General features: G+C 50.0%; 9 protein-coding genes across 9 annotated transcripts; 5 read left to right on the plus strand and 4 right to left on the minus strand.

The window, feature by feature from the left end:
* Positions 1 to 1,462: 1,462 nt before the first annotated feature.
* N7443_007268 (aromatic acid exporter family protein) lies at positions 1,463 to 4,720 on the plus strand (the record flags this gene model as incomplete). Its single annotated transcript, XM_056887324.1, has 6 exons — positions 1,463 to 1,512; positions 1,562 to 1,657; positions 1,705 to 1,971; positions 2,017 to 3,616; positions 3,664 to 4,556; positions 4,612 to 4,720. The coding sequence occupies 6 exons, from the start codon at positions 1,463 to 1,465 to the stop codon at positions 4,718 to 4,720; spliced, it is 3,015 nt and encodes a 1,004-aa protein (XP_056739015.1).
* Positions 4,721 to 5,431: 711 nt separating this feature from the next.
* On the plus strand, positions 5,432 to 6,180 carry N7443_007269 (zinc-type alcohol dehydrogenase-like protein; the record flags this gene model as incomplete). The annotated part of the gene is made up of 2 exons (XM_056887325.1): positions 5,432 to 5,443; positions 5,701 to 6,180. The coding sequence occupies 2 exons, from the start codon at positions 5,432 to 5,434 to the stop codon at positions 6,178 to 6,180; spliced, it is 492 nt and encodes a 163-aa protein (XP_056739016.1).
* Positions 6,181 to 6,653: 473 nt separating this feature from the next.
* On the minus strand, positions 6,654 to 7,814 carry N7443_007270 (magnesium transporter CorA family protein; the record flags this gene model as incomplete). The annotated part of the gene is made up of 2 exons (XM_056887326.1): positions 6,654 to 7,239; positions 7,288 to 7,814. 2 exons carry the CDS (start codon positions 7,812 to 7,814, stop codon positions 6,654 to 6,656), a joined length of 1,113 nt encoding a protein of 370 aa, XP_056739017.1.
* A 1,475-nt stretch (positions 7,815 to 9,289) lies between these two features.
* On the minus strand, positions 9,290 to 10,200 carry N7443_007271 (beta-ketoacyl reductase; the record flags this gene model as incomplete). The annotated part of the gene is made up of 2 exons (XM_056887327.1): positions 9,290 to 9,306; positions 9,360 to 10,200. The coding sequence occupies 2 exons, from the start codon at positions 10,198 to 10,200 to the stop codon at positions 9,290 to 9,292; spliced, it is 858 nt and encodes a 285-aa protein (XP_056739018.1).
* Positions 10,201 to 10,507: 307 nt separating this feature from the next.
* Positions 10,508 to 11,257, plus strand: N7443_007272 (thioesterase domain-containing protein; the record flags this gene model as incomplete). Its single annotated transcript, XM_056887328.1, has 1 exon — positions 10,508 to 11,257. The coding sequence occupies one exon, from the start codon at positions 10,508 to 10,510 to the stop codon at positions 11,255 to 11,257; it is 750 nt and encodes a 249-aa protein (XP_056739019.1).
* Positions 11,258 to 13,610: 2,353 nt separating this feature from the next.
* Positions 13,611 to 15,990, plus strand: N7443_007273 (anoctamin family protein; the record flags this gene model as incomplete). The annotated part of the gene is made up of 4 exons (XM_056887329.1): positions 13,611 to 13,698; positions 13,749 to 13,902; positions 13,954 to 14,248; positions 14,305 to 15,990. 4 exons carry the CDS (start codon positions 13,611 to 13,613, stop codon positions 15,988 to 15,990), a joined length of 2,223 nt encoding a protein of 740 aa, XP_056739020.1.
* Positions 15,991 to 16,522: 532 nt separating this feature from the next.
* On the plus strand, positions 16,523 to 17,977 carry N7443_007274 (uncharacterized protein; the record flags this gene model as incomplete). Its single annotated transcript, XM_056887330.1, has 1 exon — positions 16,523 to 17,977. One exon carries the CDS (start codon positions 16,523 to 16,525, stop codon positions 17,975 to 17,977), a length of 1,455 nt encoding a protein of 484 aa, XP_056739021.1.
* A 208-nt stretch (positions 17,978 to 18,185) lies between these two features.
* Positions 18,186 to 18,865, minus strand: N7443_007275 (uncharacterized protein; the record flags this gene model as incomplete). Its single annotated transcript, XM_056887331.1, has 3 exons — positions 18,186 to 18,270; positions 18,344 to 18,590; positions 18,661 to 18,865. The coding sequence occupies 3 exons, from the start codon at positions 18,863 to 18,865 to the stop codon at positions 18,186 to 18,188; spliced, it is 537 nt and encodes a 178-aa protein (XP_056739022.1).
* Positions 18,866 to 21,448: 2,583 nt separating this feature from the next.
* Positions 21,449 to 22,100, minus strand: N7443_007276 (uncharacterized protein; the record flags this gene model as incomplete). The annotated part of the gene is made up of 2 exons (XM_056887332.1): positions 21,449 to 21,768; positions 21,818 to 22,100. The coding sequence occupies 2 exons, from the start codon at positions 22,098 to 22,100 to the stop codon at positions 21,449 to 21,451; spliced, it is 603 nt and encodes a 200-aa protein (XP_056739023.1).
* Positions 22,101 to 22,523: the final 423 nt, after the last annotated feature.

Consider the following 22,523-nt stretch of genomic DNA (forward strand, 5'->3'; position numbering starts at 1 on the left):
GATCCGATGTAGAAGTCCGAGCGCTCGGTGCTGCCAGCGCTCGCACCTCACACCTCGCAACGATACCCGAGTCTGGGCTCGTACGCTTATCTGATACGAGAGACTCGGTTGACGAGTCACAGACTCCGACGCTTAAGCCCGGCAATCACGGTGATGTCACCCCGCCGTGTTGATTTAACCAGAGGCAAGCATAGCCAGGCCTATTTTTGGGCTGGAGCTGCAAACAGGCAACTCGACATTGGTTCACTAAGACACTTGTCAAGATCCGAAGGCTTCTAACACGGTGCGAGATTCGACCACGGTTTCAGGACCCACTTCCTCTCCGCTCTGTGGCTGTGCTGCCTTGCCACAATCTCATCTCACTCATTTCTCGATTCGGGATGCTGTGCGTGCTAACTACGAACTACGAAGTGCTAACCGTTTACTCTCTAGCTCGATGGCAATAGAAGATCGGAGGTGTATGCAGGATGGCCTGAATGGCGAATCTCTGCGGGAGCGGACAGCGGGCAGCAACCCCGCTGCGAAATGTAGATCCCGAAACTTTGGTGTAGCAAGTTTTGAGATGAATTCAAAATATTCTTTCCGTGGTTCGGCAAGCCCTTCAGTTTGTAGCGTAGACTTCTCAGCAACAAAACCAATGGTGTCGTTTGACTGCGTGTGTCTTAAGACACTAATGTCAAATTGTGTATTGGGGGTTCTGTGTCACATTCTGTTCGAGACTGCACTCAAGAGCTCGTCACATGCAGTTGAACAATTTCGATTCAACATTAGCGGTGAAAATACGCACGCGTGCAGACGACCCATAGTCTAGCCCTGGGTTACACTTCTATCGTACAGGAAGGACCCTGGATAAACACCGAAACGCTCGTCGGCGGCTTGCTGGCGGGCGGGAAATGTCTATTCCGCCTATGCTGGGTACGGATATTGAACAGCGGATATAGACAGTCACCTCTAGAAATTTGCCAAATGCATCTCATCCACGATAGTCTCAATCAAAGTCTTATGGCGGATCTCTCCTACTGTCAATTAATAAAACCAACATTGGACAAAATATTCATCGATAGTCTCCAACCCGATCCCAACTGCAACACCTGCAACACCACGTGATCCCCAGAATCAACGACCGCCATGAACTCTGATTTCCATCATCACTCGTGAGTGCCGGAAACTGCTGCCGCCATCTGAAACTTTGACTTTCGACTTCAATGTCCTGAATGGACCTGTGCAGGAGGTGCGCCACTGATATCGTTCATCTGGGGCTCGTCGGCACTTGGTTCGGTACGGCTCGCACGGCAAGCCGATCTGCAGGAACTCCGATATCTCGTTGATGTCTGAATTTTATCCCTTTCTCATCTTCTCGACAGTGCTGTTTGGGACAGCTTCCTCTATAGCTTTGAGATTGCTATGAGATCACCACGAGATTAAACCGAGATTGCATCTCACTACACCTGTCTACCCAGTCATGACCATGACTCAAACAGAAGCTCGCCCTTCCCGGGCTGGGCCCATGAGGTAAATGCGTATAATCTAACATACCACAACGACTACTAACAAACACTAGTATATTTCAAAAATGGTGGAAATGGCTAGACTTGGACTCCCGCACTATGCTCCTCATGCTAAAGGGGGCACTGGCCCCAACCATCACCATCGCCATGTATGTTCCATGGCAAACATTGCGATGATCGTTGTTGACCGTCTCAGATACCAGAGCACGGCTATATCCCGCATCACGTCCACAATCGGCTACCTATCTGCGTTGATCTCCGTCCTTTCGCAGGGATTGATGCCACGGGCCAAATTTATGAAGATCATGTTTTACGATCTCCTGTCCACCTGCGTCTCCGCATCATTATGCTGCCTTGCCATATTCTGTGCTGTCAAAGCTCGAGAGCACAATACCCCAAGACCCGACGGATTCAGTAGTGACGCCTGTGCTGTTGCTGCTATCTGGCTCATTTTTATGATCTGGTGAGTCAACTGTACATCGTTGACGCCATTAGCTAATACTTCCAGGGGTGCAAACTCTCTTCGCGCATTAAAGCCAATGGAACTACAGGATCCAATGGTTGCCTTTTCCATTTTCGCTTCCGTCACCATCACCCGTGCGGGCATGTTCACGAGTCTCACTGAAGGCCTGGAATTCGTATCCCGTCTCTTGAAAGGGTTTATGATCGGCTTTGCGATTGCCACAGGCGTTTCCCTGCTCATTCTGCCGATCACAAGTCGAGGGGACGTATTCCACGATATTAAAGGGTACCTCGCGTCTGTGGAAGACGTTTTAGCGGCTCAGGTCTCATTCACAGAGGGAAAAACGGTATTTGGATTATTTACGGGAAGCGGTCTACTGCGGCGGACACGGACTGCAATGGAGCAGGACGCGCAAGGCGAAACAGATCTACAGTCTAAAAGAAACAAGCTCCAAATTTGCATGACCAAGCTCAACGGTCTCCATAGCAAACTGCACGCGGATCTCTTCTACTCCAAGGACGAGATAGCGTGGGGCAAACTGTCAGCCGACGACCTAAGCGCCATCGCCACGCTGCTTCGCAGTCTTCTGCTGCCTCTTTCTGGAATGTCGATGCTGCCAGAAATCCTGGAGATGATAGTCAAGAATGAAGGACCGCGCGAAGCTGACGACAATCCGGAAGGGGGGCTGAAAAATTTGGAGATTCAAAATGTACTGGAAACGAACCACGCGCGTCTGGTCCACGCAACAAAGCTTGTCCAGCAGGGTCTATCCCATTTCCTCCTAGCGCTGGAGCTTATCACGCCTAAGCATTTAGACAAGCGGACGCGCGGCGCACAAGCCAGGGACACCGAAGCAAGGGGCGAGGAGCTAGACCCCACACAGCCGGACTTTGGGTCACGCTTTGAGGCGGAATTGCACAGCTATTCTTCTGGGAGGAAACAGCTGCCCGAGGCGCTGGCGTCACTTGAGGCATATTCGGAGAAACCGGGAGAGGCTCGCTTCGCGGATCCGGATGTGAGGCAGGAATTCTTCGTGATTCTGCATCTGAGCCATTTGCAGGATGATCTGCTAAATTCGACGCTGCAGTTAGTGCAATTTGCTGATGCGAAGGTTGCCGGGGGGACGATGAAGCGTGGGAGGTTGATCTTTCCGAAACAGAAGTCTATTTCGGAGTGGTTCTCGCTCGGTAAGAAGGAGGAGGAGCGACATGATAGTAGACAGTCGTCGCATGTGGATCCTGGTACCTTCCACCGAGTTCCTCAGTCGACGGGCTTTCCAGATCCTGAACATCTTCCGCCGGAAAATATCTGGGAGAAAGGGAGCACTGTGCTGCGAAGTATTTCGCATGCCATCAAATCGGATCAGAGCCTTTTCGGTTTCCGAGTCGCCGCCGCCTCGTTCTCTGTCGGGATTCTTGCTTATCTTCACCAGACCCAGGACTTTTTCATCCGACAAAGATGCATCTGGGCCATGATCGTCATCGTCATCGGAATGAACCCGACAAGCGGCCAAACCATGTTTGGCTTCGTGGCGCGCATCGTCGCGACAGCGATTTCGCTCGTCCTAAGCTTGATAGTGTGGTACATCGTCGACGGCAAAACCGCCGGTGTCATAATCTTCCTCTACCTAGCCAACGTGCTCGAGGTACGCCATCTCCCCACTCATAACACATCCCTACTAACATAAGTCAGTACTATTTTTACATCAAAGTGCCCCAATACTTCGGCGCCTCTGTCATCTCAATCGTGACGCTAAACGTAATAATCGGCTACGAGCTCCAAGTCCGCAAACTAGGCCTTCCAGCGGCTGAATCCAACGGCCAACCATACTACCCGATCTACCTTTTTGGCCCATACAAACTCGCTGCCGTCGCAGCAGGCTGCGCAATATCTTTCTTCTGGGTAATATTCCCATACCCGATAACTGCAAAATCACAACTCCGGAAGCTCCTCGGCCGAAGCCTCTTCGTCCTTGCCAAATTCTACAGCTGTATGCATACTACCATCGAACTCTGGCTCAGTTCCTCCCTAGGCGACGCCAAAAACCCATCTTCACCAGGTCACCAGCTCCAGAAATCACGACACAAAATCTTCAAAGAAGAAATGATGCTCCTCACCGGCCTACGCATGCACAGCCACTTCAGCACATTCGAACCGCCTATCGGAGGCAAATTCCCCAAACAAATATACGATAACATCATCGCTGAGATCCAGCGCATTCTCACAAGTATGTCTCTAATGGCACATACAGCACAGAGCCTAGAAGCCCTCTCCATAAAACACTCCTCTGAAAAGAGAGAAGATCAATGGATGGCGCAGATGGCAGAGATAGCGCTTAAATCGACGGATTTCAATTCCCATCAGATTACCTCGCTTCTGTGTCATATCTCTGCATCGATTGCGAATGCGCAGCCTTTACCGCCTTACCTTTCGACAGGAGAGTCGTTTCCGCTTGCGAGGCAGATGCAGAAGATTGATGAGGGGTTGTTGAGTATTAAGCACATTGAAGATCCGGCATTCTCGGCCTTTGTCTCATTGGAGGTTCTGAGGTCTGTCGTTAGTTTTAGTTTGCAAGGACTGTTAGAGTGAGTTTCCCTTTTCCCGGTGGGAGGATCTTGTGGTTGATTGCTGATGATACAGTAATGTGCGGAAACTTGTTGGCGAGCTGAGCTTTGATTTCACTCCGAGGGATATGCAGAGGGAGGAGGAGGCGGAATTGTTGGGTGGCTCTGGTCAAGACGAAGTTTAGTCTCGGTTATTGTGTGAGTGTAGATTATAGCCTCATCTATGCATCAACGGTTCTTTTTGCTTACTTGATCACGCTCTGTAGTATGTTTCCTATGCCGGGTGACGTTTCCTATCTTGGCGATCGCCGCTGTCAAGTCCGTAGGTGGGCTCTTGTAGTGAGGCTGTGTGTCTCCCGGTTTCATGTCTGTTATGTCATGCGTGCTACCACTGCATTAGCTAGGAAGCTGACGCTTGTGTCTGAGTGGTCAACGGTAAAGAGGAGCATCAGAGGTTTAACCTAGAAAAAGGTCGGGTACTTCGAAGGAACCCGGTCCTAAATATCACTTTAACCACCAAATCAAGGAGTTATGCAAACGCACTTCTTCGGCTGAATGGAAACCCCAAGGCAGAATCATCCGCCCCAATTGAGGCTCTGCAAGAAACCATGTGCCTTACCCGGGCAATGATAGGATGACAAGACCACAGCATCACCCTGTCAGAACGACCCGGGCGTAAAAGGCGCACATGGCGCACATGGGGCAATATTGAAAGCACTAAAGGAAAATACACCCTTTATCCAAACAAATGAAGCCCAACGCAGGGGCTAGAAGTAGAACCAATTAAACCCAGCAATAAGCGGTGCCAAGGTCTGGGGTGTGGAGACAAGCTCTAAAGGGGCTGTGTTGTCCGTTGCCCGATACCATTCCAATGCGGATAACGAACCTCGTAAGCGATGCATGCCCAGGTGAGTGAGTCAGTGATGCTATTTAACCTTTGTTTTAATATGATAGATCCTGTATTTATTCTCACGCAAATCCTACTTTGTGAGTCGCTCAGCTTCATTACTCTTGGGTTCGTGATCTGACAAGTCGAAGGATATATATATCGGACAATTGGTCAACAATTGACCCACATATCGACATCCACGCCCACATCCAGGAACCCCAATGTATGTACATGCATACATTGATGATTCTTCGGTATCTAACATAAATCACTCAGCCAAAACAAACCATGCATTTCCGAAACCCTTTCAAAAGAAGAAAGGAGGAAGCGGCAAAGAGCCTCCAGGAAGAGAAGATGGAGCAAGAGAAAAAAGAAGAAGCACAAAAGGCGAAACAGAGAAACAAGCGCATTTCCAGATCATCAGAACCTTACACCAGCTACTACACCGGCACCCCAAGCCTGAAATCTCCACGTTACAACTCATCCTTCCTCAACACATATATGTCGGCAGCAGAATCTGGGGACGGCGGTAGTACCAACAATCATTATTCTGGAGGAAGCAGCAGTCACAACCATTATGGCGGAAGTAATAATCATCATCATAGCAGCTGTCACACTGGTGGTAGCAGTTCATACTCAGGTGGCGGGGATTCCGGAGGCTACTCAGGTGGTGGAGACTCTGGCGGAAGCAGTGGGGGAGGTGGAGATGGAGGTGGAGGTGGAGGTGGAGGTGGAAATGGAGGTGGTGGCTGCTAGAAATTGTATAGTGAGTAATTATGGTGCGGTGCAGGACTCTGGGACTTTATACCTTTATATCTACTATCAAGTAGAAATATTATTGATACTGAAGTTTTTAAGTGAAGGCTGTAGAAATCGGGAAATTGAAGGGATCAAACAAGAGGAGTAAACAAAGAGAGAAGTTGAATTGTGGGGAATGCCACACATTAAACCAAGCAGGAAAGACGGGGGTCATTATCTTCTATTATCAGGTTGTTCTTTCCACTAGAAGCACGGAAAGAGGGAGGTCAAGCCCGCTACCGACTGTCGCCAAGTAGCCCTATCAAAGAGACCCCCAAGGTACCAGAGACAGCGCACCGGTTATTACTATGTCCAGTGTAGAAGAAATAAATGAGCAATGTATCGTTCGGCGTGAATATAGAATATACTTTGCCTATTACTCGTTGAAACACCCCATATGAACCATACCCACAACTAGTCCACCGCCCACCTCACAAAAGCCTAAACTTCGCCGCGACAGCCAGGCAAACAACCATAAAGGCCACAAAAGCCCCGACAATCGCAAAAAACCATGTCAACCCCGGCGTATCATCACCAGGCACATTAACATTCATCCCAAACATGCCCGTAACAAGATGACAAGGAACAAAAATTGTCGCCAAAACCGTAACCTTACTCATCGCCGAGTTAATAGTATAACTAACTCTAAGATTCGTCGCACTAAGTTGTGCCAACGAATTTGCCTGGCTGCGCCCGATAATCTCATCAATGTGATTCAGCGTCGACATCGTCGTGACGAGGTGGTCTTGCACGTCGCCGAGGTAAAGGAGTAAATCGCCATCTGGGAAGACGGGAGGTTTATCGGGTGATTGGCAGCGTTTGACAAAACCATTGAGTACGTCCACTTTCCCGTGGAGATAGCGGAGAATGTGGGTGATTTTTTTGCGGAGGCTGTCGATTTGTGGAATGAGCTCTTTCACGTCATCGATGCGTGCGATGTAGACTTGATCTTCTATTGCTTCGGATTCTAGTTCCGCAGAACGGGTGAATGGTTCGAAGCTATCGACGATGTCGTCGCTGGGCTTGTCAGTTGTTGTTTGTCGGGAATAGACAGACCGGACTTACATAAGTGCGTAGCAGATCCAATCACTGGAGATAACAGTCCAATCGTGCATCTTGTGCGCTCGGCACCGGACCCGATCGATGTGGTTGCATCCGCTTGGCGAGAAGGTCACGACACCGTACTGGAAAACGAGAATGTAGATACCCGCCGTGGAGGGAATATCAGGTCTCTCGCACTCGCTTGCATCTTTGTCAACGAGAGTCTGGAATGAGATGAGATAGTAGTTCTTGAAGACCTCGACTTTCTCGCGGGGTTCGCGAATGGTGATGTCCTCTGCTGTGAGCGGGTGGATGGACAAGGCCTGTGAGATGAGACCGACGTCGGCATCGGTCGCATCGCGGATATCGAACCACCAGATTGGGCGTGATGGGTCAGGTCGTGTCTTTTGGGTCTCTTGAAAAATGTGGTCTAGGTTGCCGTTGGGAAAAAGACCGTCCCATGTGGCTGAGATGGTTGCTTTCAGGGTCTGCGATGAGAAGAAGCTGAACCGGTCGGGAGATTCGACAGGCTTGATGTATTGTTTCTCCATTTTACAGGGATGTAGATGGAGTAATTCGATCGTGGTGTTGACTCGGTGCCATGAGTGTGATCATGGGCACTACTTAATGGCAGTTCATGGACGAAGCAGAGCGAATTTCTCAACCCATTCCGATCTCAAGGAGATTAAAAGGTTCCCGGGAGTAGAAAATACCATAAGTGGAAGTTGTGTGAAGTGGGAAGTGTGAAGTGGGAAGTGTGAAGTGGGAAGTGTGAAGCGAGAAGTGACTATCTTCATGGGCGAGATGTTCAGGACCAGATGGAATAGCGAAAAATCGGTGCCACCTACCCCAAATCTCAGATCCCCATTCCCCGTCTAGCCCTACCCGTCGGCCCACGCGCTACGAGCCAAGATGTGGACTTGCGAAGGGTTTTACCCAATTACGTGGTACACCTTGGCGTGTTCCAGGGGTCTCGGGGTTCGGCACAACTGGCCGGGTGCAGACTCTGGCACCGGCGGGGTCCGGTTTTCGGGGGTGGCTAGGCATCTTCATTTTTGACTAGCCAAGGTTTATCCTAGGCATTTACAATTCGACTGTATATATACAGTACTTCCGATAATCGGTGTCACCACTTACGTTGGGTTGTCTCCCAAACCTCTCAGCAAAGCCACTAGTGCTTGTTAGGAACCTTTCCAGATGAATCGTTTTCCCGATCATCACCCTTATAGTACTCTAATATAAATTTACATAACGTCAATCTGGCACTCTCTTGGTGGAGAAATCCGTGGCCAAACCAGTGGAAACGGCCTATTTGATATTTGATAAGCCTTGACTGCGACGTAGTTCAATCTCGGTTTGCTACACACGATCTTTCAATCCAGTTGAGGCATTCTGTCTCGACGGTCCCCTATAAAATTGGGGGAGCAATAAGCCTGCAGACTGTTGAAATTGCTCGCTATAGGACGCCGCTCTATCGTATTCGTTACCTCTACTATAGTTTCCCGTATATAATGATTATGCATTGTCAAAGCTTATATTATTTCTATGCAATGGATTATCTTCCGATTAAAAGGGGGCCTCCCGCCTCGTATATAAAGAAGCGTCACTATTCTGGTATCTAGCGGATAGAGCGAGCGTTGGAACATATTTCTATTACATTCTGAGAAATGGATTCTAATATGAATCTGCGTCAACATTGGCACCTTAAGATGTATTACCATACTCTCTGCCCTAGATGCTAACGTCGACACTTAATCTAGTAGCATTTGGATTACCTCTTTGTGGCCTCCAAAGGATATAACGTAATCCACCCCTGAGTAACGGATACCACCGAGTGACGATGGATTCTGACCAACTCTGTGTAATTTTTTGAAGATTTCACCCACAAATATTTTAGGTTACATTGTATTGAAGTTGAGATAAATGGCTATTTGCTGGGACAAACTCTTATTGTATTTTCAATAGTCCCACAACCGCTGTAGCGTTATGGAGCTCGGTGGCGAGTCGTTGGTGTGCAAGTCTACCTCTATGATTCTTGTTCTTCTATTAATAAGTCTCTCACTGCTATTTCTACTTTCTACTTGTAACTAACTTACTCTTCTCCGCAATCTTTCCCGCAAACACCTTCATTGGCTCCGCTGCCAGAATCTCCAACAGCGCCATATTCGCCTGCAGCTCTCTAGTAATCCAATTGCGGACCTCCAGTGCCACCAGCGAATCCACTCCATAGCGGTACATTGACCTACCGGGATCCACCTCGGGCAAGGGCATCTGCAAGATCTCCGCCATCTTGTGTACGAGTGCCTCCGTAATGATGGGCACGGCTTCATCGTAGGTAGCTATGGCAGCGAGACGTGTGGATGGTGATGATGCAGCAGATGAGGCGTCTTGGTCTGTGGACGAGGACGAAGATGTAATACTCAGCACATTCAGTGGGCCAAATCGCGGATCACCGAAATGCTCCGGCCGCTCCAATCCGAACCGGGCCATGACATCTGCCGTCCCGAGGCCGGTACACACCTGCGCAGGATATGAGTCTCCTTTCCACTCGCTGTTGATCAGGCTCTTAATCAGCGCGTGGAAGGGCTTTTCGCGGATTCTCAGAATGGCTTCCCAGTCAGCGAGTTTGCCGGTTGTTCCTTGCTCGGCTAGAATGCCAACATCGCGCATGATACCGAGGTCAATCGCCACGCCCTTAAGGCCTTGACTACGACGGTGGCGGGCGAGGGCGTCTTGGAACGTGTTGGCAGCGGCATATTGCGTCTGGCCTGGGTAGCCGAAGATGCCGGAGATGGAGGAGCAGATGACGAAGAAATCCAGCGGGTGCATGAGGGAGAAGTAGTTATGCAGATTGAGTGTGCCTTGGATCTTGGGCTGCATGGGTTCCGTCCAGTCCGTGTAAGAGATTTTCTCAAAGAGAGTGTCGCGTAGCATCATGGCCAATTGCACCACGCCGTCCCGAACCCATCTCCATGTCCGAGGCAGCCTCCTCCTTGGCCTCCAGCGCGGTCGACATCGAAAAGGATGATCTAATAACACCCCCTCCAGAACGTCAAGATAACAACACCAAGCAACAGGGGAGGCTGCCCATCAACGTCATCGGCACAGACACATCACCCGCACCCACCGTCCGAGTTACCCTACTACAAGGCCGTCCCGGACCCAAGCGAACTCCCTTCTACATGATGGCTGACGGAACCGGCACAATCGCAACCTACATCCACCTCCCAGCCTTCAAGTCTAAATGCCCGTCTACGGCATCGACTCGCCCTTTCTCCGCTGTCCAACTCGCCTAAACAAGGAAGTCGGCATCGAGGGTGTCGCAAAGCTCATCGTCGACGCCCTCGTGACCGCCCAACCCAAGGGCCCTATGATGATCGGCGGAGAAGCCGCCGGCTCAATCGTCGCCTTCAAAGTCAGTCGCCAGCTCGGCAGACTAGGCCGACAGGTTTCCGGTCTCGTGTTGATCGACATGTGCTGCCCGCGCTCGAGTCTTCTCGACGAGGACAAGATGAACTCCGAAGATGACGCCAGCTTTGCCATCTTCGAAAACGCCGCATCCAAGGACGGCCTCTGGAGCGTGGGAAGCACCACCCAGAACCATTTCCGCGCGTACCATGTCGCCATGCACGCATATCACCCGCCCTACATGACGGAACAAGAACGACCCGCCCACACAGCCGTGATCTGGGCCGAGAAGGGGATGGTTAATCGGGTCGTTGGTAACGAGAAGTTGATGCGGCTCCTTGCAGACCAGGGCATCCCGACGACGTCTTATCCGGGCTATATGGAGGATCCGAAGTTGGGTGCGTTTGCCTGTCTTGTGCCGGACAGGACGGAGGCGGACCTCGGACCCAATGGTTGGGAGAAGTATATTGCTGGAGAGGTTTTTGCACTGTCGGTGAATGGAGATCATCTTGATCTGCCCATGCCGGGATATGTTCACTTGCTTCATCAGCAAATGGAGAAGGCGTTTGTGTATTTTCAGGGATAAGATTGATTTGCTACACCTACGTTAGAAATCCAGGAAATTTTAGAATGACACTGAACGGCTTGCCATCATGTAGTGTACGTATCTGGTTAGAACGGCGCTTTTATAGTCGAACGCTATATAGTGCTGATTTAGCGGCTTGAACGGTAAGTTCGCTAGCATTGAATGGTTTGATACGTCGCCTTATGCAGTACAATAGGTTAATTTCTGATGGGCATTGGTGTAGGGAGCACTTATTCGGATTCATATCTTAATTAAGAATAGGCAGCAATGGCATCATGCCCTGGTCAGACCTCAGCTCCCGGGAACGTAGAAGCATACTTTATTTGAACAGACTATTTTATTGGCTCAACAACCCTGCACATAAGATAACACCTTGAGCAATTTATGGGGACACGGTGACGCTCCCAGGAGCAATTGTTTGGGCATATGCGGATATCAGATCTTACGTTCCCGTTTATATCCACTCAAAATAGCGAAAATGGCATAACGCTTAGAATGGCCAGTCAATGTGACGATAGAGATGGAGACACTCCGCATGATTCACAGAGACCCACCATCGGCTTCCATGAGTTTCTATTGAATTCTCTACGCAGTAGGTGAGCTTTCGTACAGTAGCATGATACGGTACTTTACGGGTGCATTTTACCTTGCTCCTCGATTTAACCTATCATCCTCAATGGATTAACGGCGCTAAGGTCTTGGCCGGTGGGCCCAGGAAAGAGTGATTGAGTGTGTGCTGGTCAAGCCGATTTCGAGAACGACGGTACATTTGAATCAACAGAAATGAGTGCATTTCTAAAAATCAGCCGGTACACCTGACCTACTTGCGCAAGGGCTCTGAACCCGCAAATGCTTATTATGCGTTTCCCATACTCCGTAATGCTGCCTCCGGGGCTATAGCGGCCTGGGTTAGTTAGTCTCAACACCCCCAAATTAAAAAACCCAGCACATACCAATTAAGCGGCATCGATCCTCTGAACGAAACCGGACTTGCGGAGCCATGGGTAGGCCAAGAGGAAGAACGCGACCACAGCCAGTAGCACGAGGAAGGTAGGCAAGAACATGAACGTGAACAGAAAAACGCTCAATCCTAGGGTCAAATTCTGACCGTGGAGAAAACGGCGAGCCATGAGATCGACTAGATCTGCAAACATGAGCGAAGCCAAGAATGGAGGTCGAACTAGCTGTGTGTACTGTATGTAGGTACGGGCACAAGGAAGGCCTTGCCAATTCGAGTGACGATCACGGTCGCAGATGCTCAAACGCCCATATATACTTTTCCTTAATCGTAGAATGATCCTATTGAACCGCCGGGATGCTCGGAAAGGGCACCGCCATGGCAAGCCAAGCCACAATATGCTATATCCGAGTCTTGAAGTCCGAATGTTGATGCCTACTAATGGTTGGGGAGGACTCATCTCGGTGCCGTCATCGACTCAATCTCCAGTTCAACTCCACTCTTGGCTAAAATAGCAGGCAACAGTCTGTCAGTCCCACTTGGGTATTGTACTACTGGGACCGAAAGGCAAAGTGGAATGCCCATCCCTATGCCGAGGCTTGGCGCAATACCTTCAGGCAGCAGCTTTTCCTTCCTAGGAGCATATAGGGGACGAGCGGATGTCTAGGTCGATGAGACCTGCAGGGGCTAGGGCCGATGCCACTTGGAATGATTGCAGGGTGTTTTTATTTTTTTTTATCGCTGCAAGTGCCATGCATGATGCTACATTGTTTGCGTGTGGTGAGCCATTCACAGGACTCAATCCGTGGTGGGGCGGGGACACGGGGGTTAGCGCCGAGGGTTGCGCAGTACGTGCGGGCGATAGGGGCAGTCATTCGGGGGAGGATTGATGGGACGTGGGAAATGAAGGCTAGCCTGCATTAGCGACGATTGGATGTCGTCAGGGGGGAATTATCTGCCGATCGGTGGCAAAGACCTCGTGTAATTCGGCTGTAGCGTAGGGCTGAAGCTTGGCTCGTGGATCCGCGGTTCGTTTCGCAGTAAGGCGTAGGGCTGGTATTATTGATCTGGATCAGGTGTAGTTCCTGGAATTTATTGGGTCAGTCTTTGGTCATGTCCCTAGGATGACAGGCATCTTACTAGCCCGCACATTATGGAAAGGATGAACTGTTCGTTGCTCGGTTCAGCCAGTCGGGTCCTCGGGTCCCTGGGTCCCTGGGTCGCTGGGTCGCTGGGTCCCTGAGCTCAAGGCGTCAAACCGGATCAGTGGAACCAACAGGCAGTAATTATGACCCGGAGTAATTATAGTAATTCAGTATAGCGTCCTAGATAGTCAGCCCTGTCTCCCCCACATTTTCACTTCCTCCCACACCGTATTTTCTCCCCTCCCCAACCATGTCTTGGCTCGCGGGTCAGGGAACCGACGAAGAGAGTGACAGCCTCGGGGTCGACTGGGTGCTGCAGTACGAATTTGGCGAACTTGGTACAGTGCCTGCATGTGATCACGTCTAGGCTGAAAACTGACGATTGCAGATCAAGCAACTGCGACTACCGACTTCCGAACACTCATTGCTGACTTGCACGAAGCTGGCCTTCGCGTGCAGGTGCGTCATGGCCACGGTCAGTCGCTATTAGTGTGTATTCGGGTGCCTAGAGACCACCTGGGGCAGATGATTCACAAGTCGAGGTTTGTGTCGTGGGTGTGGATATGGAGGTGGAAGCTTGCTAACGGATGCAGAATCAAGGATTGGTTGTTTGGAATCACACATACTCTGCCGAATGGCGACGAAAACACAACCGCCGTCGCCGACACGCCTTCCGAAGAGATCCGCTCGATTTACCACGCTGTGACGTGGCAGAAGAAGCTAGGTGGCGCGGGCATCACACCGAATCATGGACAGTGGAAGAACGTGACTGCTTCCTTTCCGCTACACGATCAAGATGCGTCTTCCAAGTTACTGCGGCAGTGGAGTCGCAAGACAGTGTTGACAACGCAGGATCTTGACACCATCCGCGCGCTGTTTGGTGAAAAGGTTGAATCAACATCGACGACTCAATGTTATCATCGTTAACCTTGGATTCTCTGCAGGTTGCTTTCTACTACGCCTTCATCCACTGCTACTCGCTCTTTTTGGTGGTACCTGCCGTGCTGGGGATCTTCGGTTGGCTCTATCTAGGCCCTTACTCGATCTTCTACGGATGTGCCCTGTGTGTCTGGTGTGTGGTCTTTGTCGAGTTTTGGAAGATCCGCGAGTCTGATCTAAGCCTGCGATGGAATGTCAAGGGCGTCGGCCGGCTTAAGGTGAATCGGCCGCAGTACGTTTGGGAGAAAGAAGTCAAAGATCCGATTACTGGGCAGGTGAATCACGTCTTCCCTGGATGGAAGCAATTCCTACGCCAGATCCTCCTGATTCCTTTTGCTTCGATCGCATGTGTTGCCCTTGGGGGCTTGATCTGCGCGACCTTCGCAGCGGAAACCTTTATTTCGGAGGTTTACAGGGGACCTTTTAAAGGATATCTAGAGTTCCTGCCGACCGTTCTTTTCTCGCTCTCACTTCCAGCAATTACCTCCTTCCTGACCGGAATCGCGACTCGCCTGACCGATTACGAGAATTACCGAACGCAAGATCTGTATGATCTCGCACAGACACAAAAGACCTTCGTTATGAACTTCATCACCTCTTTCCTACCCACCATCCTGACCGCATACGTCTATGTTCCATTCGCAAAGTCTATAGTGCCCCATCTCGATATGCTCCGCTGGTTTGGCAACTCGGATACGACCACTGCTCACCACGATTTCGAGGTCGACACATCACGTTTCCAGCAGGAGGTTATTTACCTCTCCATGACTGCCCAGGTTTTTGGTTTTTGTGAAGAGATCGTCCTACCATACGTGAAACATGTATTGTGGCAGAAATGGCGGAACTATCGGGACCGCAGAGCTGGATTGACCCGTCAGCGTAGCTTCTCCAAGGCCACGGACTTGCTCTTGATCGACCCTGCGGGTGAGGCGTCATTTTTGAAACGTTTGCGAAGCGAGGCGGATGCCGATGAATATGAAGTGGAGGAAGACATATTGGAAATGTGTGTGCAATTCGGATATCTTGCCTTGTTCGGCGTTGCATGGCCACTTGTCCCACTGGGCTTCCTGCTGAACAACTGGCTGGAATTACGAGGCGATTTCTTCAAACTCACTCTGGAATGCCAGCGCCCACCGCCAATCCGAGCAGACTCGATCGGACCGTGTCTCCTGGGCCTGGATTTCCTAGCCTGGATGGGCACACTGTCTACAGCGGCTATTGTCCACCTATACCGCGGCCCGATGGCCGAAGTCCGACTGTCCTCGCTCCTCCTGACAGTGTTTGTAGCTGAACAAGCATATCTGGCACTCCGTTTTGTGGCAGCGACTGCGATGCAAAAGATCTTCTCCGACACACTTCGTCGAGAAGAAGCCCGACGATACGCCGTTCGTAAAAGTTTCTACGAGGCCAGCGTCTCCCACCACGAGCAGCCAACTTCACCTGAGGGGCGAGTCCGACAACGCGTTCGTTTCCACGAACGAGTTAACGTCTACAGCTCTGACAGCAACCCCTCACCCGACGGTAGTCCATCACCGACCCCCGAGGAACCCCATGACGATTTGCTCCGGGGATCCGACCGTGAGGCAGAGTTCTGGGCCGGGCCAAGTGACGCGGCTGATGCGGGCGTGAAGATGATCCGGGCGCTGAGTGCGAATAAAGCGGATGATCCTAATAGGCCGAAAGAAGCATAGAAGTAGAGCATAGCATGGAGAAGGCGTTTTGAGAATACATACATTAGCAATCTGGTCCGTTTTACGAGGTTACGCGTATTGTGGAGCAGAGGCAAAATGTCGCCGTAGTGTACCTGGCTCTCCTGATCAAAGGGTGTATTACGTTCTATGAATAGAAACGCAGCAGTTACTCCGGCAAAGAGATAATCAAATATCTTACACTAGTGGAATCGAAGTCATGAGGTATTACAAATCTGCTAGGGGGCCAGGCTGCAGGATAAGAGAATCGAGCAATGAAACGATGAAAACTGGGGAATGTTCAGCCCTACAGGGCTACGTCTTGGCGAAGATCCACAGTTTCCACAGTTTCCACAGTTTCCAACTTTCTCCATTTCCTTCCCGAGTCTTTCTTTCTCCTTTCCCTTACCCCTACTCGCCTCGAGGTGCTCACACCTTGCACCTTGCTTCCACCTGCCCTGACACCCGGGACCGCAGACGTGCAGAGCACCTGCCATCAGACATGTGCACATCTTTCTCGTGACCACATCTCACAATGTCTCTCCCCGGAGACTCCTCCGACACCCTAATAACACCCCCTTCACCAATTCACCCCAAACCTCAAATGGAGCACGACCATGAACTCACCATCATCGAGTCTGAGCCCCCAAAACTTCTCCGGGAAGCCAGCGATATCACTTGGCAGGAATCTCTCGAAATTCAAGATGCAGTAACTCTCGTCCGTCGTCGACGCGGCCGCTTCAGGCTTTTGCACCAGCAGCAGTTCCGAAATAGTCTCCTCGCTAGCGTGGGATATCTTGAACTCGCCAACGCGGGTGACTTCGCTGCGAATGTGTGGAATGACATCCCCGTGCCGACCTTCGCTGCCGTGCTTATGGGTATTGGGGGGACGTTGGCGCTAGGCATGACCTTTGTCGCGGTTCAAGACTACAGACTTAGCCGGAGGAATGTCCGACTATTGCAGGATGAGAAAGAGCATCTGCAAAGGCTTCGGCAGTACCATGTGAAGAATCCCGAGTTGGTTCGAGTACTCGATAGTCGGCTTGGGGTGGGGATGCGTGAGATTGGGACTGAGGTTGTTGATCGCATTTTCATGGATATTCTGCTTGGCGCAGGGTCGATCCTTGTTGGAGTTGGGACATTGATGGCGATTGGGGGTGCGAATCGCCGAGTGTATGAGGCGAGTAACTTGCTCTCCGGGTATATTGGAAATGGTTTAGCTGCAGCGTTCGGTCTTGTGAATGCGGTGTGGTCGTATTATCTCATTCAAAGATTCAGACATCATGATGCTGCGGTGCGGAAGAGTGAGCCGAGTGGTGATATTCGTCGACGACTACATGCTCGGTTTCGTCGGTTCCAGTGGCATGCTGTGATCAATGGAGTCAACGGGTTGATCGCGGGCGCTGCGTCAATGGTCACTGCAACGCGGTGGTGGGGATATGTCGTGCTGATTCCCTGCATTATCTCGCTCATTATGTGCAACTATTTCTGGCGCAAGAAGATCGGCTACGACCGTCCCGTCTTAGGGCATGTTTCTCTCGCAAGAATGCAGTTAACGCCGCTAATCGAAGATCTCGAGTACGCGATCGCCATGCAACGCGGTCTGTCAGGGCCTGAGATCTCACTTCCTCAAACCATCCTACGACCCTCTTCCTACGAGTCCATCCTACAGTTCATCGTGCAAAATCGCATGCTGGAAATCTACGCTGATTCCCTAGCCCACGACAAGAAGACCCGTTCCATTCTCCTCGAGATTTCGACCTCCATCTCAAACCAAATTATAATAACCCACGACATCCTCCTTCGACTTTCCGTCAAGCACACAAATACACAGATCCTTTTAGATCACGCCAGCCGCTTCCTCCGCACCGATGGTGTTCGCATCTTTACACATCGCGAGCGGCACCTGTTGGAATTACTGGGCTACGCCATCTGGCAGGATCAGACGGTTGCCACTCAGACGCAGGGAACTACAATAGAGATGAAGTAATATTTAGACTGTCGAAGGCGACTGGTCGCCGGTCTTGCATAGCATTGTGTGATATAGATATGCTGGCCATGTTAGAGTTTTCATCTGTCTGAGACAGTCGCAATTTACACGCGAGTTATTGAATGCCATTCTTTCTATCTTTTCAAACGTATATTTGTTCGTCCAGCGTCCATAACATCCGTGGATTGACAAACCCAGCGAGGTTAGTCTAATTATCCAGACCAGGGCAGTTCTCACTAGTCTCCGAGGTGATAGAAGTGTAAGGAGAAGGATCAGTCCAGATGATGTTGAAGCTATCGTCGGATTAGCTCTGTTGACTAAATATACAGGGATTATACCCGTCTCTTCACGGGTAGTGTAACATACCTGTCATCGGGATAATCCGGCGCATCATCATCACCCAGCTCCTCCGCAATATCCGTAAGCGCATCGTGCTCCCAGCAGATGAGAATATTGCCACTACCAGTGTAGTTATCAACAACATCCTTAACACACTTCGAGTCATCACGGTCACATGAAGTATCAACAGTCAGACCGAGGTCCTCAGCCAGAGGCTCGACTGTGTCATAGGGACGCTGACGCTTGCCATCTGTAAAGGAGTCAACATTGGCTCCTTTTTCAAAATACAACTTCCAAAGCTCTGAAGTAACCAGAGAAAAGGAAAAGAACAATGGGAAACGCACCACTCTCAGGAGTCTCAGCCATAATATGACCAATATTATAACCCGAGCTAGCACCGAAAACAGTGCGCAGACACTGAGCGCGCTCCTCACCCTGAGCAGTCAACCCATTACCGCTATCAGGCTTCTCACCGTGACGGATAAGGTAAACAGTAGGATCAGCAACGACGAGAGTCGCCAGGAGCGCGATAGGAAGTAGCTTGAACATCTTGACAGATTCAATGTTTTCTCTGAATTAATTCAACCTTGAATACTTCCCGAGAGCCTAGTTAACCACAGAGCCATATTTATACTCCAACATTCTCTCCACTAACCCTCCCTGCCCTAGATCCAGTTCCAAGATCGGAGGTAATCCAGACCAACCCCGACCGCGCCCTGAAAAGCTAAGAGCCGAGTACTACCTTCTCGCGCATGAAGCGGGCGGCTCCGATATACCCGGAGCCATACACCGGGTTGATCTACGCGACATGGGTGTATAGTGGCTTTTTATTCGTGCGCCGATCATCGGGCTAAACCACCCTGGGGAAGAGCGTGTTGCGCCCCGCCCCGCCCCGCTCGGGCGCTGATGCTTGAGGGGCTTGTTTGGATGCGATGTTCCGTGAAGAAATGAAGGGAATGCAAGTATTCGTGTATGCTCAGGGGTGTGTCTTGATGAATCTGGCTGGGATTGAAAGTTATTTGTTCTTGCGCTTGAGGTAAGTAGGCTGCATTCGCAGCGTGATTGGTAGATTGATATTTCCGGATGAAATCACATCATTTCGCATTTTCTTCACTGAGCTCGTATTCTCGTATATTGCTATAGAAGCAATCTTGATTTTGGACCCCCTGCAATCAGTTCTGTGACACACGTGGGCTTATTCTCCGATCTCGATGTTGTGTGACGTGCTTGTGCTATGGATCTTGTCCCCCGTGTTGTTTCCACTGTAAGCACTAAGGGGATCGATGGCACTTTGTTATAATAATAAAATGGTCAATTGTGTTGTTGTTTGGAATTTGGTGTCCAAGCATGGAATAATACATGTAGCTTTACGTGGTGTGATTTGTTTTGTCGTGTTCTAAATGATGGTTTTACTGGTGTCCGTGCGGTGGAATGGTTTCTCCTCAATAACCTTTGAGTTGGAGCTGGATTAAGCAGTATTGCTGTCTTGAATGGCCATCGACACATATCTTTCCCTATGCATGTCGGCATTCAAACCTGGTTTGGGCGCCAGTGGCGCCACCCGCGAATTTGAAGAACAATCCTTGCATCCTTCCTGGGCTTTTCTGGACTTTTCTGAGCCCCGCACGGTCAGCAGCTAAAACCTTGTTCTGATAAAGGGCATTTGTCGTAGTATCTAATATTTGTCAGAGCGCAGAGCGCATGCCTGAATACGGAGACATATGGAAGAGTGATGATTTGATGCTACGGGAGAAGCAGGCTATCTAGGCTACAAGTAATACGTCTTAGTCTAGTTCTCAGGATCCGAAAAGTCCAAGACCCATTTTGCGTGGCTATTGGTAATTTTTGATGATTAGTTCAGGGTTGAAAGCTTGCATGCTCGGGCAGCATTTTTCCTGCACAAAGTATGAGTATTGAAAGCTCCTCATGTAGGAGATCGACTCGACTGAAACTAACCCCAAATCAGCTGTAAGCCATCAATGAGCTAAGATATATATTTCGTTAGCAAATTTGAAGCGAATCTACCTGAGAGTAACATTTATTAGAGATCGAGTGCTTTTTATCGGCATAAGACTTAGGTCCACTTAAGACTCCCTCGACCAGGGTGTTCAACAAGGGTCCTCAACAAGGTTTGCGTCGAGTCATAAACATGCGGAATCTATTGAATAGCGACAGGAACTGCGTGGAATAACCTTACAGCCGAGGGTCTTGGTAAATTGCCACAAATACGAGACTAATTTCTTCACCCTATCCCGCCCCCCCCCCCCCCCCCCGGCATCATCCCTTTACAGCCCAACCAAAAAGATAATCCAATAGACCGAGAACTCGATCCTGCATTACCTTCTGAACTCTTCCTGGAAATTTCCGTAGACCTCTTCTTGCTCCTCTAACAAGTCTCTTTCAAATTTTGCAGAGATTCCTGCCACCGACGACCTGCAAAAAGGTCCATGTGGCGTTTGCGATTGGCCTCTTTTTCGGCATATTTTAGAGGCGTTTTGCCGCTAAAATATTCTTCGTAAAGATAGAGGCTTCCATTCTCTTAAAGAAATTGTGTAAGGGATTTGTTGAATATACTATTAAGCGCCCCATGATGCGACGGTATTAGGCCCAATTCAGGCCAATAAGCTATTGGCGGGTATGCATGGACAGTTGATCAACAGATCTTAACAGATCCTGAGCCGAGTGATTTAACCAGAGGAGGTTGCTCTGAACGAGGCACTGCGTATTATACTTAGTGCTGTATCATGAATCAAGGAAGGTGGTGAGAATTGTAGTGTATTAGGTAGATGCTTATTCTATCTCTCTCTTCATGAAGAAGATATTGTATACGCCCGAGGTATTCATGACACCTCAGGCCGCAATTGCATCTATTGTGTCATGCGCTTCACCACTACACCAGTCAGTAATGTAGACATTGAGAAAAGGTGTCAATTCAATACAAATATCGGTCGCGGCATTTACTAAGCAGATTCTCATCCGGATGGCTGCTGTTTGCACTACACAGTATCTAGCATGATCATGAATGGTCAGAAAAACGTGCTACATTATATTAAACTAAGTATACAGTTCTCGTTAAGCGTCAAAGTCTCTCATCCCTCATACCAGTCATCCCAAGCAGTAACCTTAGGTAGACTAAATAAACTTGCGCTCAACCACCACCTTAACACAGCTCGGGTTCTGAGGCTTAGCCTTAGCATCACCCAACACCCAGTTAAGGGTTTGATAGGTATAAGCGCTGTAGTAAGTCTCACAGATATACCAATTCCGCAGAATCTTGACGTTGTCACCAGTAGGCGGGGTAACGGTATCATCAAGATAACTGTAGATACCCATTTGGCCATTCTTATCGAACATGACTGACTGCGTGTCATAACCAGGCTCAAACAAGGGCATGGCTACGTTGGTGGAGGGGTCACTGTAGAAGCTCATGGGCTCGGACTCGTACTCAATTTCTGGGATTATTAGAGCGCGATTGTTTATTAATTATGAAAGGGTACGTACTGTTGTCCTCGCCGGTGTAGGGGAGCCTCCAGACTAGAGTTCCGGGGGGGCCTTGGCCCTTGATCGGGGTTTCCTCACCCGCGGTGGTGTTAAGGTGGAAGTTGGAGCCACCGCCCGCTAGGCAGAGAGACTCAATAGCGGCGCCGGAGTGGCAGGCCGCGAGCTTTTGGCCGTTGATGGATTTCTTGGCGGATTGGATGACCAAGTTGAAAGGCTTAGATTGGACGTCGGCGGTCGCGGCTCCGACGAACAGGAGAGCAGTGATAGCGGTGATGACCTTCATTGTTGCGGTGTGATTGTGAGAGGAATGTGATTGTGAGTAATCTTTGAGGTGGAAGGCGAAAAGGCAGGTTGGGATGGAATGAGGAGAGAGCAGAAGCAAGATGATTGAATTTATAGTTGATCCTGGTTCTCAAGTCCGAGCGTAGATCCTGAGACATGCGGGTTTAGTGCGTCGCGATCATCCAAAATTGTGGCAGATCGTCAGCTAGCCTCTGTAACCTTGGGAACTTTCCCCGACCTTGCATCCCACGTGAGCTTCGCTAGCTACTCGCGATCGTTAGTTCAGGCTCGGGATAATTGCCCTTTTCTATTATTAGTCTAGGCCCTATTACGCCCAAGTAGAGCGTACGAAAGCAAGCTAGGGGGTAAACAAAGAGCTGGAGAAACAGCAGGGTTGGGTAGCCGAGCGGGGTTCCCGGAGCGG

The sequence above is a fragment of the Penicillium atrosanguineum genome (genome assembly GCF_028827265.1).
Source record: "Penicillium atrosanguineum strain IBT 20685 chromosome Unknown utg000006l_segment0_segment0, whole genome shotgun sequence".
Taxonomy (NCBI): domain Eukaryota; kingdom Fungi; phylum Ascomycota; class Eurotiomycetes; order Eurotiales; family Aspergillaceae; genus Penicillium; species Penicillium atrosanguineum.